Below are 19,321 nucleotides of genomic sequence, written 5' to 3'. Positions count from 1 at the left end.
GACCTCATTCTTTTGGGAACATTGCTGAAAATAGTCCTGACCAACTAAAGCAACCTCACATCCTTTGCTTGGTTAAATCCAGGCGATGACTTTTTTTTTTTTTTTGAAGCCAGTCAATTCAATCACAACCAGATAGTCCATTTCAAATCGCTACTTGTGCCGCGTCTCTGTAGGAGATGGTGGAGGCTGCTGGTGAGGACGAGCGAGAGCTGGCAGCTGAGATGGCCGCCGCGTTCCTCAACGAGAATCTCCCAGAAGCCATTTTTGGTGCCCCTAAAGCGGGAGCCGGACAGTGGGCCTCTCTGGTGCGACTGGTCAACCCCATACAGGGTGCGACACTGGATCAGGTGCAGCTGGAGCAGAACGAGGCCGCGTTCAGGTGAGCAGCACACAGTTGAAACGGATCATTTTAAAATGACTTTAAAGTTGAACTGAAACACCATGACTTCATACAACCTTTTAATCTGGACTAACAGCGATAAGTCCAGCATTTATTGTCCACTTTAATGTTTTTTAGCCATGAGAAGTTCTTATTCTGATGGAACAAGCTAATAGCTTTTGAATTACACTGCTTATCTTATGCTTGGATGGTTTATTTATTTATTTATTTGATTAGGACAATGCACATTAATCAACATATCAGCAGAGCATCAATGTAAATATGCCAGAATTAGCACAGTTGCTAAATTTCATCCGTTGTCCTAAGGCAGGTATCATAAAAAAACATACAGACAATAAACCATGACAAATGGATATAAAATGCATAAATCTGACATAAAATAAAAAACACTAATTCACATCAAAGTTAAGAGTTCATACACAAAATGGAAAAGACGGAGGGGTTACCCATGAGAGCAGGTCTGGGTTGTTTTCAACACTGTTTAAGGGTCTTTTTAAAGGTGGTGGAATTGTCACAGTTTCTAACATGAGTTGGCAGTGTGTTCCAAGACTGATGGACTCCACCATTCGGCCAAATTTAGTCCTGCGCCACTGTGCATCAGTCTCCTCTAGTCTGTGCTCTGGTGTTTACTCCAGAGGATTTTGTCTTTATGAAATCCTGTAATGGTGGAGGGGCTAATCTTTTCAAAAGCTTAAAGATGAGACAGACATCCAAAAACAACTGATGGCTATCAAGGGCCAAGATTTTATACTTTTTAATAATTGTACAATAATGGTAATGTATAGGTTTTAAGTGTTCTCTTGAAGAGAGACTTGATTGGTTTTAAAGTACTCTCTGATGTATGTGACCATGTTGTATAACAGTGGGAAATATGAGTAAATATCATTGCATGCATATAAGTTTTCGCTGCCTCCACAGTCAGGAAGGGTCTTATGGTTAATGAGGATTTATTCCGTCTGAACTTCTTAACAGACGGTTGAATAGAGTTCGATGCTCCCTGATTTCCATTCAGTGTCAGAAGTTGGTTCTAACATGAGTAAAGTTTAATCTCCATCGACTTTTTGTCTGTAAGCACTTCAGAGAACAGACTGTAGTCACAGCTGCATTGAGCTGTTGGAGGCGTTTGGCAGGAGAGGGCGCTCTAATATCAGCTGGCTCCTCCACCAAAGGAAGCTTAGAGGTTTGCCACAAAAATGCAGGAAAGTCATCCTTACAGTCAGAACGCCAGAGCATCTGTAAAGTGTGTATTTGGGATTATTTAGGATTTATCACCGTAGATAATAAAGCACTTTTTGGCAGCTGTCTGTTTCTACAACCCATTAGTTGCTCCCCAAACAGGACGGCAGAGGCAAAACAGACGGGTGACGGCTTTATGTTGTAAGAAGTGATATCCCCACTGCACTCAGTGTTGAAGAGGGCATCAGCATCACATTTACTGTGTGTGGAACTTGTCTTTTGAACAACACAATCATTGCAGCACGGTCATTGTTGTCTGAAAACGTGCTTTTCCAGACCTCGCTTAGCCAGTAATAAAGATGTTAATATGGAGCTTTGCTTACCCAGAGGCAGCCTCAAATGTTCAGTTGTGCTAATGTGATTAAAAACACCCGAATATATGGTCAAAACCAAACATTTCTGCAGGAAACAACCGTCACAGGTATAATACTGGGTCTACTGCACAATGCTTAACAAGGCAGCGAGCTCCATCTTCCTTCTGGAGCACAGGGACTCGTGCATGCATGTGGTCCCAATTCAAAATGCATCTTTCTTACATGAAAACATATTTGTGAGTGCAGCCGTAAGGCCTCACAAACATTCTGAGTGCAATTTCCACCTCAGGGATCATCTGCAAAGCTTTTTCAGGCAGCTTAACAACACATTTTCACACTGTTACTGTCAATGTGTGACATAACTCCTGAAAACGAAGAGCTGACAAACTAAAAAGGGACGATCTGAAGCACACGTGACAGCTGCCACTTATCACCGACAACAGAACAAAAACCAACCGAAGGTCTTTTATTCCTGGAGAAAACGAGGCATGTCCTGTTCTTACAAACCTGCACTTTTACTTTCACTGGTTTAAGTTCAATTCTATTAAAGTAAAAAAAGGAATGAATGTGTTGACCATCAGTCGCTGCAGGCGAGGCGATGTGAGCGCCCAGAAACACTTTTTCCATTTTGAATTTTTCAGTGTTGCAGTGTGTCGTTTCCCCAACACTGGAGATGATTGGTACGTCCTGGTGGGCGTCGCCAGAGACATGATCCTCAACCCCAGGTCTGTGGGCGGCGGCTTCATCTATACCTATCGGCTTACCGGTGGAGGGGAGAAGCTGGAGTTTGTGCACAAGGTGGGTTCGAGTGTCAACGTCACACGTTTATTTTTCTTTCTTTTTGGCTCTCCCGGCTGATATTGGGGAATATTGATGGAAGATTCCGGTTTCCTGTCCATGTAGGTTTGCTCACACAATACATTCAGAGAACGAAAAAGAAGATTTGAGATGAAGAGGTTTAATTCTAAGATAAAGATTTGACTCAAAGGGAAAAGTGTGCTCTGAGTCATCAGCCAGGCCTGCCCCACATAAAGCTTTAACGATAACCCGTGCAGATGCCGGCGACCGTGGCGTCCCATGCTGCTCTCTGGGCAATTCCCAGGACACTCGAGCCGGGTGGAGACAATCGGGGTGAATCAGCCCACACGCATTTGTTACCTGATGTGGAACAACATGGGCTATAAGTGATGAGTCACTGTATGTCACAGTGGTGTCAGCCACTTCTTTTCATTGAGCTGAAGGGATTTCCCAACCACTTAACCAGATCTGATGTTTTGGGTGCTACAGTTTATTGTAAAATTTGGGTATTTCATCTATAATAGCCCCAATGTATGCACACTAAAACATTCCTGTGTGCAGACCGCTGTCATGGTCTCACATGACAAGGCTCCATTCCTGCCTGTTGATGCATTTTTATTACATTTCCTACCAAACTCGCTGTGAGATGAGCTGTTGATACTGAATCATTTGCTCCAGATATGATCTTTAGAACAAAAAAAGAAGAACAGAAGAACTTTTTCCAGTCAGGGCAGGTCATTTATATTTGGTCTTACCAGTAAAATGGATCCTTAAATTCAAATACAAACACAAAACTACAGAACATATAGTGCTCATACTTTTTCTACTGTGGTTTATTGACTGCAGTAACTGGATTTAAGGTAAAATAACCCATGTGTATCATGTTCTTTACAAGGGAGGCTCTATAGTAACTCGAATCTAGATGCAGGGTGTGGGTGCCATCTTTAACCGTCCACACTCCTTTCATCCGAAGTCTCTCTTTAAGGTGTGCATACCGTGCAAAAATAGTATTATATAGAGGGTTCTGCTCATTTAATGATCAGACACGAGCTTAATTTGATCGTAGGAGTTGAAAAAAACACCTTAGATTTGGTTGTAAATTTAGTCTCGGACCTGGAAAATGATCCCAGTTGTGCAAGAGACAGTTTTACGGGTTAGAGTTAGAGACGCATTGTTGTGGAAAACAACCAACTTTGTCATGAAATGCAGTCAAACTATCATCTGAGATGAAGCCGTCACACAGGACAACCGTTTGCAGACAAGACGGAACAAATTTTCGGTGAGCAAAGAAGAAAGTTGTGTGGTGAAGTCGCTCGTAAAGACTGCAGCTGTGTTCCATGAAGAAGAGGGGCCTCCTGGAGGGTCATTAAGCGAGTTTGTTGTGATGGACGAGCCTCAGAAACCAGAGTGACCACGGCCCCTTTTCTTTTTCCAGTCGGGCTTAAACACAATCTCTTCTAACTCAAAGCTGTGTTTGGTGGGATTAAAACATCTCGAACATCCATCTGTGAATGATATGACCCATTGGAGGCCACGGAGGAGGTCGATGAGTTCTTATTTAAAATGAGGAGCTGCTCATTCTCCTCTCTCTGGAAGGAAACGGTGGTTGGGTGGAGGAACATCCTGGTCAGCATTTAGTGACGATGCTCAAAATATCAAAGTATTTTTGAACATCTGTATCAGGTAATGAGTTCTGTAATTAATTATTGTGAAATTATCTTTTTTGATGCATCATTAAGGCTAAATTCAGTCTTTTAAAAGGCTGTTTTTGTTCTAGAAATTAATTTTCTATAGAAATGTTGGAGGTTCTTAGTCGCTGTCAACTCCGCTCTGACAGCTGCTCACGAGTTCCTCCCACAACTCCTTAAAATAAAGACTCCCATTAAAGAACTCGCATTAAAGAATCTTTGAACTTATCTGGACTGTTGCTTGTTTTTAAATTCATTTAAATTATTTTAGTTGTTTCTCTTTACATTCATCTATGTATTTTTAATGCTTCTTCCACTCCCTGCTGCAATGCTTTTATTTCATGTAAAGCACTTTGAATTGTTTGTACATGAAATGTGCTACACAAATAAATTTAATTTGATTTGTTTTGAAAGAAGAGCTTGTTCTGAATCCTCTAATTGTCCCTGTTGCCAGACCCCAGTGGAGGATGTGCCGTTGGCCATCGCCCCGTTCCAGGGACGAGTCTTGGTTGGAGTCGGAAAGCTGCTGAGAATCTACGATTTGGGCAAAAGGAAGCTGCTCCGCAAGTGTGAGAACAAGGTAAGACCAGGTTCTTAAAGTCTCCCCGAGGCTGAAAGATCTGCTTTTTAAGCCCGTTAACGGCGCATCTGTGTTCCATGTGGAAGATTTGAGGAACCGATCCTGGGTCAGATTCAGGGCCAGTGTTGCCAATTTAGCGACTTTGTCGCTAGATTTAGCGACTTTTGGCCATCTCTGGCGACAAAAAAAATAATCTAGCGATTTAGCAACTTTCGGGCTCAATCTGGCTGAATCTTGCGACAATTTAACTTGTTTTGTGAGTGACAAATCAGTTGCTCCGCGACACCATACAAGCTGAGACAGAAGCACTGCAGGACGGCGGCAACCCGGCATACCGTCATTTCCTGTCAAAAACGGCAGTTTCAAGCTAGCTACAACGAGGGTAGGTTCACTTCCTGTTTTCAAAACAAAAGCACCAATTGTATCGTAATGGCTTTCCCTATGATAAAAGGCAACGGGTATTTTATTTGGTCAAAATAACCAGAAGTGCGTTGCTCACTGCGGCTAGCTTTAGTAGCGCCGAATTCGTGTGAACAAAATTGTAAAAAGTCGGTATTTTGTCAGGTTTTCAACACGTTTGGGATCTAAACGACTACTTTCTCTCCTGAAAATGTTTCAAATGTTGCTAAAGTTTACAGAGTTTAGAGCTGAAATCGGCTTCAGGCCGGCTGATTTCGGCTCGGGTAGGAGCGAAAATATATAATATGGGCGTTGTTACGTCACTTATGACGTCATGACGCAATCTAGCGACTTTTCAGAGAGCCAATAGCGACTTCTTGTGTTTTTTTTTTTTTTTTTTTTTGGGGGGGGGGGGCAACACTGTTCAGGGCTCCCCACTTTAAGCCTTTTTCACCGTTCAGCCTGCAGTTATATGAGCACAGTCTTAGGCGTCTCCTGTCCTGCTACCATAAGATGAGCTTTGTCTTTCTGTGAAACGTGACATAGCACCTGTATTTTTCTGTTCTTAGGAACATATATTTGGGTGTCTGAAGCCTCCAGCAAGTGAGAAAACAACTTTCCCCTCACCCACAACCAAATGATTGCTCAGGGAAGGCACTCGCGCCCTTCCATTACAGCCTGAATCGTTCAGGTTTATATAGATTCTCTGTTTTTTTTATTTTTTTTATTTAAGATTTAAAAACTTTGCAGGGTACAGTTGAGGTCTGACACTGAACCAAAAAAACCTAGTTGGACATTTTGTTGCAGCCCTCCTCCAGATATATTGTTCTGTAATTACGCAGACTTACGAAAAAATGCCTGAAAAGGGTAATTATGGTCAAATTAGAGGCTCTCTTGATTGCATTTCCACCTTTTTTATTTACCAAATTCCTCTTAATGGCTTAATGTGTTACAAGAAACGACAAAAGAGCGCACAGAAGAGATTTTAAAAGCATTTAAAGTTGTACAACAGCACCGGTTTAAATCTGCTGTATTTTTATTTTTTTTTTAATTAATATTGATCGTCTCAGCCTTTCAACACATTCACTCCTTTGTTTATTTTAATATAATTCAACTTCAACCAGTGAAAGTAAAAGTGCAGGTTTGTAAGAACAGGAAATGCCTCGTTTTCACCAGGATAAAAGACCTTCAGTTGGTCTTTGTTTTCACACATTGAAATCGTGTTTGTGGTGAAAATGTGTCGTTAAGCAGCCTGAAAGTTGATGTTCAAATTGCAGCTTTTATAGCTTGTTTGGACAAAAAGCTTTCCAGATGATCCCTGATGTGGAAATTGCCTTACGGCTGCAGACACAGATATGTTTTCATGAAAGAAAGATGTATTTTGTTGACTTTTGAATTGGGACCACATGCATGCACGAGTCTCTGTGCTCCAGATGGAAGATGGATCACGCCGCCTTGTTAAGCATTGTGCAGTAAACCCAGTGTTATTATTCCTGTGACGGTTGTTTCCTGCATAATTGTAGATTTTCCTGACAGTACCTCTGCTTTAATTCCTCCCCTCCAGCACGTTCCAAACCTGGTGACTGGCATCTACACCATCGGCCAGCGTGTCATCGTGTCCGACGTTCAGGAGAGTCTCTTTTGGGTCCGTTACAGACGCAACGAGAACCAGCTGATCATCTTCGCCGATGACACGTATCCCCGCTGGGTGACGACGGCCTGTCTGCTCGACTATGACACCATGGCTTCTGCTGACAAGTTCGGCAACATCAGCATCGTAAGTGCAGGGACGAGGAGTGAACATGCACGTTCCAGTCCAAACATTCACATCTGCAGCTCATCCAGAACGCTGCTGCTGGAGTTTTAACCCGGACTAAGAGATCTGAACACATCACAGCAGCTTTAAAGTCTTTACTCTGGCTTCCAGTCAGTCACAGAATAGATTTTAAAAGCCTGCTGATGGTTTACAAATCCCAGAACGGTTTAGGGCCAAAAATACATCTGTGATGTGTTCAGAGAATATAAAGCCAGCAGAGCTCTTAGATCCAAGGACTCAGGTCAGCTGGTCCAGTCCAGAGTCCAGACTAAACATGGAGAAGCAGCATTTAGCTGTTATGCTGCAAACAAGTGGAACAAACTGCCAGTGGAGATTAAACTTTCACCAAATGGAGACATTTTTAAATCCAGGTTAAAGACATTTCTGTTCTCATGTGTCTATGCATGAAATCTGTACGATATCTTTGAACTTATCCGGACTGTTGCTTGTTTTTAAATTCATTTAAACCATTTTATTTGTTTCTCTTTATATTCTTTTATGTATTTTTAATGCTTCTTACACTCCCTGCTGCAATGCTTTTATTTTATGTGAAGCACTTTGAACTGTTTTGTACATGAAATGTGCTATACAAGTAAATTTGATTTGATTCTGATGGCTTCTTTTCACAGGTGCGTCTTCCCCCCAACACCAGTGACGATGTGGACGAAGACCCCACAGGGAACAAAGCCTTGTGGGACAGAGGTCTCCTTAACGGAGCATCACAGAAGGTAAAGCCCTCATTCATCAACCCGTCCTCCTTTTTAACTTCCTGGAAGTTTTTAAGTGTGTTTTTATATCTTTTCGCCGCATTTGAAGAACAAAAGTAATACACCTCTGTGTTTCACACACCGCTGTCAGTGTGTCAGTGCTCGCCTGGAATAAAATGCATGTGTTCTGGTGTCGATGTCGTCACTTTTCCATCAGAGCATGTCGGACCTGACCTGGGCCACGTGTCATCACCAGAGGTCACGTTTAGAGTCGTTTTCTGTAGATGCCCGTGTTCTCCAAACACGCACTATTACAGCAACAGTGAGGCTGAATTAGTCTCAAGATGGCAGCCGATGAAAGAGCAACGTTTGCTCGTAACAGGACATGCTGTCATGGAAGGCAGCCGCTTCCTTTTGCACCATTAGCTGGGATGAGCACTTGATTTTTCAGTATCAGTCAATGCGGCTTTGTGGACAGTTGAGTCGAGCTATGGTTGGAGGAAGACGTGTGGGAGGCTGGTTCATGTGAGCTGAATTCACTGCACAGACGCTGCTTATAAGTGAATGAGAGCAGCTTTAATGGAAGTTCAGTTGCATTAATATCCACGTGCACGACTGTTTTCCCAAACAGATGCACACTGGCCTATTGGTTATTTGTTGTTCCCTGATTCGACTTCTTTTGCATACTTGATTGGAAGTTTGGAGCATCTGCAGAGCGTCATCCCACGCAGGTGTGATTCGAGACTTCGAGAGCTTCGATTTTGTACAATTTTGCTCCGGTTGAAATGTTAAAATGCTTTTAAAAGTTCATTTTTACCACAGTGTGTACATGGTGGTGGTTTGTGTCCTTGTGAGGATAGTGGATACAATTCTATTAAAGGTGCCGCCACCTTTTCGTGTGCTGGTCTTCACCAGGAGAGTCTGACAGAAACGCAGAGATTAAGGGTCCGTCTCGCTTCTTCAGCCTTTTAAAGAGCTCGTCTCGTATTCTCTTCTGAACCAGAGCGGAAGGATTCATTCTACCTTCTGCTGCAGCTGAAATATCAGCGCAGTGCTAATCTGCTTCTGACCTCCATCAGCCACAAGTTGAACCTCCGCGTCCCGATACTTTGAATCCTGGTCAGAAACTGTTTAGGTAGCACAGAAACTGGGAAAGTCCCTCCAGTTTAGACATTTCGAGCTGGTCCCAGTTTTCTTTGTGACACAGTGTTTGTCCGCTATTTTTGCCTCTGCACACATTTGATTCATTTTAGTTTGGAAATGTACCGAGTCTATTTATAGACGCGAGTGTGAACGCCCAGACTGTATCCAAAATGAGGTACGTGTCTGTGTATGAATTTGCATCCTGCCAGTTGAACTCGATTATCCTTACATGGACAAGTTGGATGATGTCTTCCATTAAATTAGATGCATTCCTCTTTTATTCGATTATTTTATCTCATAATAAAAAGTTCAGGCAGCTGTCTGTTGAGCAAAATGAAGGGATTCACTGTCTTTCTCCCAGATCTCATATAGCGTGCACTTGTGTAGTTGTGTTATAGGCAAAGAATGTTGGTATGAATGTGAAGATTATGAGCAATTTAGATAAAAAATTTAAACAATTATTTGTTCTCAAACAAAACTTCCCCCAGAAAATGACTTTCACTTTAAAGCTGGATACACATTACATGATTTTACAAGCCATCTCAAAGTTGCAGACAGCTTCCTGTATCTCACGAGCGTGGTGGCGTGCTCCCATGACCTCATCGTTTGGTGTGAGGTGGTCATAAAAAAACTCAATCCAGGCTGCTTTAAGGCGGTCTTTCTCACATTAAAATCAAAAGATGTTCAGACAAGATTTTAGTCTTCTTTTTTACGCGTTTTGAACCAATACGTGCGCCGCTGTCACTTCTAAACGGGAAGCTGTGGCCGAGAGTAACCATGGTGACGAGGCAAAAAAAAGAAGTACGATTCAGCTGGACCGTACAAAAGGAGGAAAAACTCGCTGCATCATGGCGGCAGCACGGATGCGGCGTTTCATCTGCACTTTAAAAATGCAGCCGTGGCTAAAAGCTGCTTATCCACCAGGTGCATGATGGGAAATGATCAGAAAAATCAAGTCGTCGTCTTGGAGATGGTGACCCTGCAAGATGTTTAGTCTGAGACTTAAAGATATAGTTCCTGCTGACAGCCGCGCCACTTACGGTGTTTATTGTCCTCGCTAACTGGCCTCTCTTTGAAGAGCTCTCAGCTGCAAGCACGCCAAAAGAGGGAGTCCTTAAAGGGATAGTTCGCCTCTTTTTACCTGCACGGTCTGCACAGCAGGCAGTGATACAAAGGGAGAGAAAATAGCGCCAAGTGATTGTGAGGTGTTACTTTTTCCTGGAGAACGATTTTGTGATGCAAATGTATTACTCTTTTGAACGCAAATTGTTTTAAGAAGCAAAACGCTTTATTTTTTAAACCCCAGCCAACTAGCCGGACTACCTTCATCAACACCAAAACGAGGCTGGAACTCTGCTCACAGGACGCAGCAGGGGGTAAGAAGATGTTCAGAAATGCTAATATGGGATGTCATACAGCTTCATGTCAAAAGAGGCGAACTATCCCTTTAAAACTCGGTGAGTTTGTCTGTGGATGTGAGCGGGTGTCAGGAGTTGGATTGTCTGCTGCATGGGAGGCATGAGGAGTAAGTGTTTTGGCTCCGTTTCAGTAACAGAACCATAATCTTCACTGAACCGCTTCCACTGGAGCCAAAGCTGAGCGTGACTCTCTGTGTGAGTCAACAGTTTGTAATCCTGTTAGTGTTGAATTCTTCACCTTCTGCCCAACAGAAACGAGTGATTTTTCTTTCACGTTTAACGGCTGCTCTTCAGGTTTTAACAGCTTTCCCTTCCCCGGCACCACATCAGCCTCACTGACCACTTTCCCTCAATTCCACAGTTATAAAAAAAACCCCGTCTCATTAGTTGTGTGTTGAACCACTCGGCCTTTGATGGCTGGCTGGGACATTTTTCCATTGTTGAAAGTTAAACTCAGATGTTTAAGTGCGTGTGAATCAGAGGACGAGAGTTTGTCTCTATTATCCTAATCGCATCGCTGTGAAGTAGCTGTCAAACACACACCAACCTTTGTTTTAACTGAAACATTAAATTTAATCACAAGTTCTGTGCTTTTTATGCAGATAATGTGGCTCAACTGTTAAGTTTGATAGGTGTGATTAGTACAGTTCATGGGACCGCAGCTCAGGATTAATGTGCTCGCTCCTGTCCAACTTTTGAATGGCACCAGATTTTTGTGAAAGCATTTCTGGCCCCGAGACGATCGATCCTATTTTCTTCAAGATTCCTGACGTTCACAACTGTGGTTTTGGGTAAAATGTTTCAGTTGCCATTGGATGTTTAGCATTGTGTTTGTCACTTTATGGCAGAATACCTGATAAATGGGAAAATACAGCCGAGTTTGGAGGATGTGTGTTAAGTTTATTACGATAAGAAAATGCTAGCAGGCTAACACGTGGGACTTGGTTACTCGAGTTTCCAGGTTCCACCTCCGTGCGCCGCATCAGGCAGGAGAACCAAGGATGTAAGCAGTGGCTGGTGTATATTTTAGCAACTCTTTCTATATACAGATGTGTTAAACAATCTGTAGTCAGAATCTATCTTCATTTATAGAGCAACCGAAGCCTTTTTCCCGTGTTTGTGAGCAACATTTCTCCCCATTGTCGGCAACTTTGTCCATGTGCTTTTTTCAAAAACAGCAACGAGTGTTAAAGTGGTCCAGAGATCACCTCGAGCATTTCATCCCAGCTGCGAGCTGCGTCTGTACGCCCACTTCCTGCATGTACATACAGCTGGAATCGTAGCGATGCAGTTAAGCTATCACTGTGTTAAACACCGCCGGGGAATCTGCCCCGCTTTGGAAAACACCCACTTTAACTGAAAACAGTGGGTTTAAACCTCTGGAGTCGACGGCTGCACCGATTGGTTTAAGTTGACTTTGCAGCGAGACGCAGCATCACTGGGTATCCGTTTCAGCTTGTGTCGAAGGTGTGGAACACAGACTATCCACCAGTTTTTAAACCGTGTTGATAGGCTAAGTAACACCAGACTTCTGATTAATAAATTACGCTTTTCTCTTTCCTGAATATTGTCATCACGTTTGGAGCAGGAAGAAACGGTAAAAACAGGCTTTTCTGAGCAAAAAGAAGACATGACATCCTCTTTCCCTATTGGTGGAGAAATGCCCCGTATCAACCAGTCAAAAAATGATGTCAATGCGCTGCATTTGGTTGTTGAGGAATCAAAATCAAATTTATTTGTAGCACATTTCATGTACAAAATAATTCAAAGTGCTTTACATAAAATAAAAGCATTGCAGCAGGGAGTGGAAGAAGCATTAAAAATGCATAAAAGAATATAAAGAGAAACAAATAAAATCATTTAAATGAATTTAAAAACCAGCGTGCAGATTTCATGCATAGACACATGAGAAAAGAAATGTTTTTAACCTGGATTTAAAAATGTCTCCGTTTGGTGAAAGTTTAATCTCCACTGGCAGTTTGTTCCACTTGTTTGCAGCATAACAGCTAAATGCTGCTTCTCCATGTTTAGTCTGGACTCAGGGGGACGTTGCAGGAGTGATGTCATTAAAACCTGCAGAGTCTGAGCAGAGCTTAGATGTTTTTACATTGTAGTCACAGAGACCGTCCCAGACGCTTCCATTGCGCCCTGATTCTAGTGAATACCTGTCGGGTACTGAGACGTCTGTCGGCCCTCTGTCCACTTCTGTTAAAAGCAGCGGTCTAAAGGCTTCACATTATCCGGCTACTTTGTGGGGGTTTATGAGGAATCACGCGAAGGGCTTGTGTGTCCCCTCTCATGAGACCAAGCTGTTAGCCCGACACAGAGCAGCTGTTGTTCCCCATCAGAGGCACGCTGTGTCCTCTGCATGGCTCAGTCATTTGTGTCTTTTTTGACTTCGCCTTTGCTCTCTTGGTCTCACGCTGTCAGAATCATGTACGTCCTAAACTTATCTCAATCAGCCCGGGCTTTTTATCACCACCCAGTGCAGCCTTTGTACCCGAGGCCCTTCCTGGTGATTACCTCTCGGTATCGGTGCTGCAGTTTTCTGATGGCTATTGGGTTAAACCATCTGCGTCAATTTCCTCCGAGCGGGGGATGACAGTGTGCCTCCTCTTTGACCCTGGCACGCAGTCCACTCTTAATTTCCTTAATGCGCTTCCAGAACAGACGGATCTTGTTGGGAGTTGAGACCCAAAATGGCTTCAGGTGACATATCTGACATGTTGTTATGTGATCTAATTTTTTCACATCTTAACCAAATTCTCTATGATCTTCAGTTTTGACTGTGGATCGACTGAAGTTACCAGCTGCCGTGACAACAAAACAAACAAAAAAAAGTCCTTTTTTTTGCTTTTACTCACTTCTTACTTTCTGTCCCTCCAGGCTGAAATTATAGTGAACTACCACGTAGGAGAGACGGTGTTATCGCTTCAGAAAACCACTCTGATCCCCGGAGGTTCCGAGTCGCTGGTCTACACCACACTGTCCGGAGGCATCGGTATTCTGGTCCCATTCACTTCACACGAGGTAAAACACGAGCATTACATGTATGGAAAACATAAAATGGTCTTTCATACCTTCAACCCTCGAAATGTCGTGACTCCTCCACATGAAGGTTTTCCCTCAAACGAGCTTTCATGCACACGTGCTGAAAGAACAAGCTTAAAAACGCCCCTTTCCAAAACCATGGCTCACATTTATTTTGATTCATAAAATGAAACGGCAGCTGGAGATGCTGAGGCTCAACACTCAAGATTCCTTTGATACGTACAGAACAAGTAAATCGGTGCACCTAATGATGCCTCCGACCAGTGTTAATTTCATCAGCTTTTTTAAATTTAGTCTTAGTCACAATGTCGAAAATCAATTTCAGTCTTCGTCAAATTTTAGTCATTTTAGTCAACACTGTACATAATAGAACTTCTCCACACACTGCTTCTCTTTTTCTGTATTTTATTTATATAACACTGTGCAGAATAGAACTTCTCATCTTGGCCACCACCGGCATCGGCGGCATGATCAATCATGCAGGTTGTTTTGTTGTCCTTCGCGTTGTAAACGAAATGGCTCCATACATCCAGGCGTTGTTTTCGCCCAGCTCCAACAAACCGTATACCGGTATCCGAGCCCGACGCCATGACTGGACTGCAAAGTTGAACTAGCTACGGTTAAGTTATAGCTAGCTACCGGCTACGTTACTTGACTGATTGAGCTGCGCGAGGCACCGTGGGACAGGCGCCGTGCAGGGACAAACGGGGCAACAGCGCGTAATCTTCTGAAGTTCAAGAAACACTTATATTAACAATTACAAATTAATTATAAACAATTACATTTTTTAATGTCCATTCATCCATGGCTTGTAAATTTCGCCTCGTCTTAGTCTCGTTAACGAAAATCATTTTTTATTCTCGTCATATTTTTATTTTCTGGAAGCAATTTTGTGCGTCATCGTCACGGGAAAAAGGGGCGTTAACGAAATATTTTCGTCGTCGTCCTGGTTGACGAAATTAACACTGCCTCTGACACAAGATAACTTTGCTAAAACCTGAAAACGGATTTTGAAAGACCAATGTCCTCTAACATCTGAAGACAATGTCACAGAGTTTTAAGTCCCAGACTAAAGATTTAGCACAGGCTTAGGGAAATAATCTCAGAAAAATCTTGATGTTAACACTCAGTGGGGGATTATTGGCTAAATTAAAATAAGAATGAGTTGAGCGAGGGTAATTCTCCTTGGATATGTGGCGGTGAATGAATGGAATCATCAGCACAAAGCGTGTCATACCCCGGTATGATAGGTGGCGCTGTACCCATTCCAGCTGTTGCTAATAGAGCCACTTCCTGTTGACCTCTTCACCACCAACAACAACAACAAACTCAGGCATTGGAGAAAGATGGAGAACTCAGAGCCAGATGAAGCTACGTCCCTCTACATTTGCTCTGTGTTCATGCAGACCATGAACACGGTGGCCTCCCCGCTCTCCATGTTAGCTTCTTGGTGGTGTTTTTTTCTTCTCTCCTTACTTTTCGCGGGTTTTGTTTTGTTTTGTTCTGTTGTTGAATGCAGACGGCTGCGTCGCATCAGTCTCTATCAGGTCCCGACTCATGTGCAAATGCAAACTGAAACAGTTCCCCTAGGGAAGGGCAGTTATCAGAACGAAATTCGAGGAGAGCCGTTCTTAGATCTGCTCTGTCCGAATGCGGCTGATGTCTTCTACACTTCCTCTGCAGAAACGATAGGATAATATTAAACATGTTTGATTTAGTCATAACCCCAAGATGTGAGAAAGACCGCCTTAAAACAGCCGGGATTGACCACCTTGCGCTAAACGACGGGAGCACGTCACAACTCTCGTGAGATCCTTCCTGATTTCGTGCTGACTGCTCATTTTAAGTATTTAGTGGAGATTTTTCCAGCTCTGTTCTCCGGTTAAACATGTCTGACTCAGGATGCTGCGTCTGCTCGTCCGTCTCATCATGGAGAGCAACGGTGTCCGAGTCACCGTGTTTTGATAGAAAACATCAGCCTGCTGAAACTGATCAGCACTTCTGGACATAACGAACACCGTCCTGCTCGGTTTTATGGCCTTCACCCTCACACAGACGTGTGACATTTCTGTACATCTGTAACTGTAACTTTTCTGCCGTCTGTGGGGTGAAGAGCTCCACGCCCACTTTGGGGCAGCAGAGACTTCAGGTTTGGTCACCAGATTTGTCCGCTGGCTCATAGGCTTCACTGTAATGTGACTTATCTCATTTAATGACATTTATTTGCTCATGTTTTTCTCACCTTTCCATGTTTCTTCTGTGTTTTTTTGCCTCCTTCTCTCCAGGATCACGACTTCTTCCAACATCTGGAGATGCACATGCGCTCTGAGTTCCCTCCACTCTGTGGCAGAGACCATCTCAGCTTCAGGTCCTACTACTTCCCAGTCAAGGTTTGTATTTCCGCTTAATATAATAAAATAATATATAGTTTTCCTCTCACCACAGGCTAACTTTGTAACTGATCTATGCCCACAGATGTCTCGCCCACAGTGACGCATTAATGATGATTTATTGTTGTAGTTCCTCCCAAAGTTGGATGATGAACAATGAAAGCAGGTTTTTCTGCTGCCAGCTGTGTTCAGTTAAACATGTCGCTGGCCTCTTAGACTCTAAGACGAGTCTAAGAGGGCAGATGTTGTGTAGAACAGTGCAAACAGTGCTTACTGTTACAGAAGCAGCCTTTAGGTAGATGTCAGGGTTTTTCTAATCGTACTTTTGTCTGGATAAAACTACTTAAATATGAATGAACTCTCCGTCAACACGGATGTTTAATTTCAGAGCCTTGATCCTCTGCTGACATCCCTGTCCATCAGCTCCTCTGTAAACCGTCTTCGTTTTTTTTTTTAAACACTGTATTTTGGAATTTTTCATCTTATAAACAAAATGATACAGAGCACATTGTTAATTAGTCGAACACCTACAACATATGGTACAAGGAACAATTCTACCAGACTGCTGAGATAAGAGATCACATATTCCTCCCACCCACCTCCCTTCCCAAAGAAAAATAACTAAATAAAAATTACAATTCCTAACAATGCGGGCCAAAAAAAAAAGAAAGAAAACAAACAAATGCATAAAAAAATAAATAAATAAATAAGGGGTCAACATAAATCAGGCGTAATCAACAAAGTTGGTGCATCCCACGCTACGGCAACACTCAGCTCCAGACACAATCAACCTCAGATTGTTCAGTCCAAAAGCATTCTCTGCGTGTGTGATGAAAGGCGGCCAGGCCTTGTAAAGTCTCGCAGTCGATCCCCTCAGAGTGGACCGGACTTTCTCCAGCCGCAAGAACTGCATTAGATCTCGAATCCAGTGGTTATGTGTGGGTGGTGCGCCGTCCTTCCATTTGAGAAGAATTGGCCCGCGAGCAATCAGAGACTCAAAAGCAAAAGCATTCAATTTATCATTTGGAAGGTGAGCTTCTTCAAGAACTTTAAGAGGAATCTCACATACTATCGAGAGAGTTTTAAATACATCCTCCCAGTACTTACACAGCTGGGGACAAGTCCAAAACGTGCGGATGAGAGTCCCTACCTGATTTTTACAGACCAGACTAAGATGCATCACCGTCTTCATCTGTTAAGATGAACGTTTAACAGAGTGACGACGCACCGCCGCCGTCACTCGCTCCAGGAATAATCATGTCACGGGGCTGACGCACCTCGTAGTTCACCTGGTGAATGAGACGAACGTGGATTGATAAGCCGATAGCGGCAGAAGGAAATAAAGACTACATAAAATATAAATAAAGACAACACGTAGGAGTTATATTGATTGTGGATGAGCATAAACTTATCTCTGCTCGTCGTCCTGTCTCCCGAGGTGTTTGGGCAAAAGAGTTCCCCGGGGGCACGCACACTTTATTAGATCCGGGAGGGAGGAGGACAAGTGGGAAATAGGTAGAGGGGAGTTTCATGTGGTATAAATATGTATTTAATTGTTGTAAAATATATGTGTGTGTTTATTAGGTTTAGTCTGGGTGTGTTGATGGTTATTAAGATTATATATATTCTGTAGTGATGAGTTATGTAAATATTGTTGTAGATATAGGTATGTGTATGTCGCTGATTTTACCCGGGTTAAATGGTATAGTCCAGCTCATTAGCTGGGCCAGAAGGTATATAAGTAGTCGGTCTGTAAAGGTCTGGGTTTATGTAGGTGTTGGTGTGTGGAAATTATTGAAGAAAAAATAAACGTGTCTGGATCCGCACTCTTGAAATTCTCCTAATTGCCTCCTAACAAACAGTTTGGTCTTCTGTGTTTTCCTTCTGCTCCAGAATGTGATTGACGGAGATCTGTGTGAGCAGTTCAACAGCATGGATCCACACAAGCAGAAAAGCGTGGCGGAGGAGCTGGACAGGACGCCACCGGAAGTCTCCAAGAAGCTGGAGGACATTCGCACGCGTTACGCTTTCTGAAAAAAACACGCACAGACCCACGGTGCATTCATTTTACAAATGCATTAACGCGATGAGTGTGGCGCGCACGTACGAGCCCTTTAAGGACTCCGCTTTCCGGCTTTCTGTGGTAACTGTTCACAGACGCAGCGTGGGAACCAGAAACCACGACGTCTGAGAACCGTTTCTCATCGGCCACCTTCGATAAAAACCACAGGAACCTTCTTTTTTTTTTTTTTTTTTTGATCAATTTAAGTACCTGCATTGAAGTGCGTCAGTCTTCTCCCACACGGCTTTGTGAACAGCGCTGCCGCACAGACGTGTTCACAGCTACTAAGAATTTAAAGTCAGTTTTTGGCACCTCCTCCGTGCTGTTGTCAGCTCAAACCACACGTGCAGCACCTCAGCAGCGGCTGCAGGGAAACGGCTTCGTTTCACTTTGTTAGATTGTATCATCGCACGTAAAGCTGCGTGAAGTCTTCTCACGGCGTTTTTTTTTGTCATCTTTGCACGTCGCCTGCAAACCAAACCGGAATCATCTTCTTTTTTTTTTTTTTTTTTTCCATCGTTTTTTTTTAATCAACCTGCTTCAGAAGGTTCATCTGTCTTCCTCACGATATGAATTCTGCAACATACTGCTGGGACAGAGAGTTCTGAAAGCTGAGGATATTTTCGCCTCGTCATGAAAGAGACGATTATTTTAACCTGTTAATTAGATTATAGGCCCATTGTTCCAGCCCCAAACTCTTTCTTTAATGACCCGTTTTCTGCCAGCTCTTTCATGCGCATTGTTCCCTCACGACTGGGAGCCAAACAGAAGCTGACCTCGCTCTGAGAGGCCGCTTCAGGCCGCAGTGTAAGAAGTGTTTTGTCTGACTGTGTCATTAGACGATGGGTAAACTCAGACTAAATAAGTGGGTGGAAAAATACTGAAGGTTGTACTGGGTGTTGTTCCTGTCAGTCCAGTAAATTCCCAACCACAGACACAGCATTCCTCCGAAATCACTGGACTTCGGGGTTTGTGGGACAGGGGCAGTGGTCTGTTTTTTTGTAAATAAAGTTGTTTTTGTACTGTATACCATGTGTTTATGTGTCATTTTTCTGCCAGTGTGTGAGGAAACCGTCACACAAAAGGTTTGAGAACTTATATTTCGTCTTTTCTGAGCGCCCCACCTTTGGTTTAAGGTAACCGTTTTGGTGCCTTAAATTCAAAGTGAAACAGCGTGTTCAACAGAATAAGCGTTTTATTGTTCATTCGGAGCATTTACACCTGTAAAGTGTTGACTGCAGGCTTAACTGACGTGCTGAGCAGGGCCCAAGCAACAAAGTGCACCAATCAGGGCATTTTGTGATGCATTTAACTGATTT

General features: G+C 43.1%; 1 protein-coding gene across 1 annotated transcript in view; it reads left to right on the top strand.

The window, feature by feature from the left end:
- sf3b3 (splicing factor 3b, subunit 3) overlaps positions 1-19,029 on the top strand; it is a 35,067-nt gene extending 16,038 nt beyond the window's left edge. Inside the window, exons 20-27 of the mRNA XM_075470683.1 lie at positions 174-379; positions 2,592-2,748; positions 4,891-5,016; positions 6,980-7,192; positions 7,861-7,959; positions 13,386-13,529; positions 15,836-15,940; positions 17,834-19,029. Of these exons, the coding sequence (XP_075326798.1) occupies positions 174-379; positions 2,592-2,748; positions 4,891-5,016; positions 6,980-7,192; positions 7,861-7,959; positions 13,386-13,529; positions 15,836-15,940; positions 17,834-17,974 (1,191 nt within the window). The 3' untranslated portion in view covers positions 17,975-19,029. The remainder of the gene's footprint in view (positions 1-173; positions 380-2,591; positions 2,749-4,890; positions 5,017-6,979; positions 7,193-7,860; positions 7,960-13,385; positions 13,530-15,835; positions 15,941-17,833) is intronic.
- Positions 19,030-19,321: the final 292 nt, after the last annotated feature.

This window comes from Odontesthes bonariensis, chromosome 7 (genome assembly GCF_027942865.1).
Source record: "Odontesthes bonariensis isolate fOdoBon6 chromosome 7, fOdoBon6.hap1, whole genome shotgun sequence".
NCBI classification, from domain to species: Eukaryota; Metazoa; Chordata; class Actinopteri; order Atheriniformes; family Atherinopsidae; genus Odontesthes; species Odontesthes bonariensis.
The sequence above is the reverse complement of the archived record's forward strand: the minus strand, read 5'-3'. Positions and strand labels throughout refer to the sequence as shown.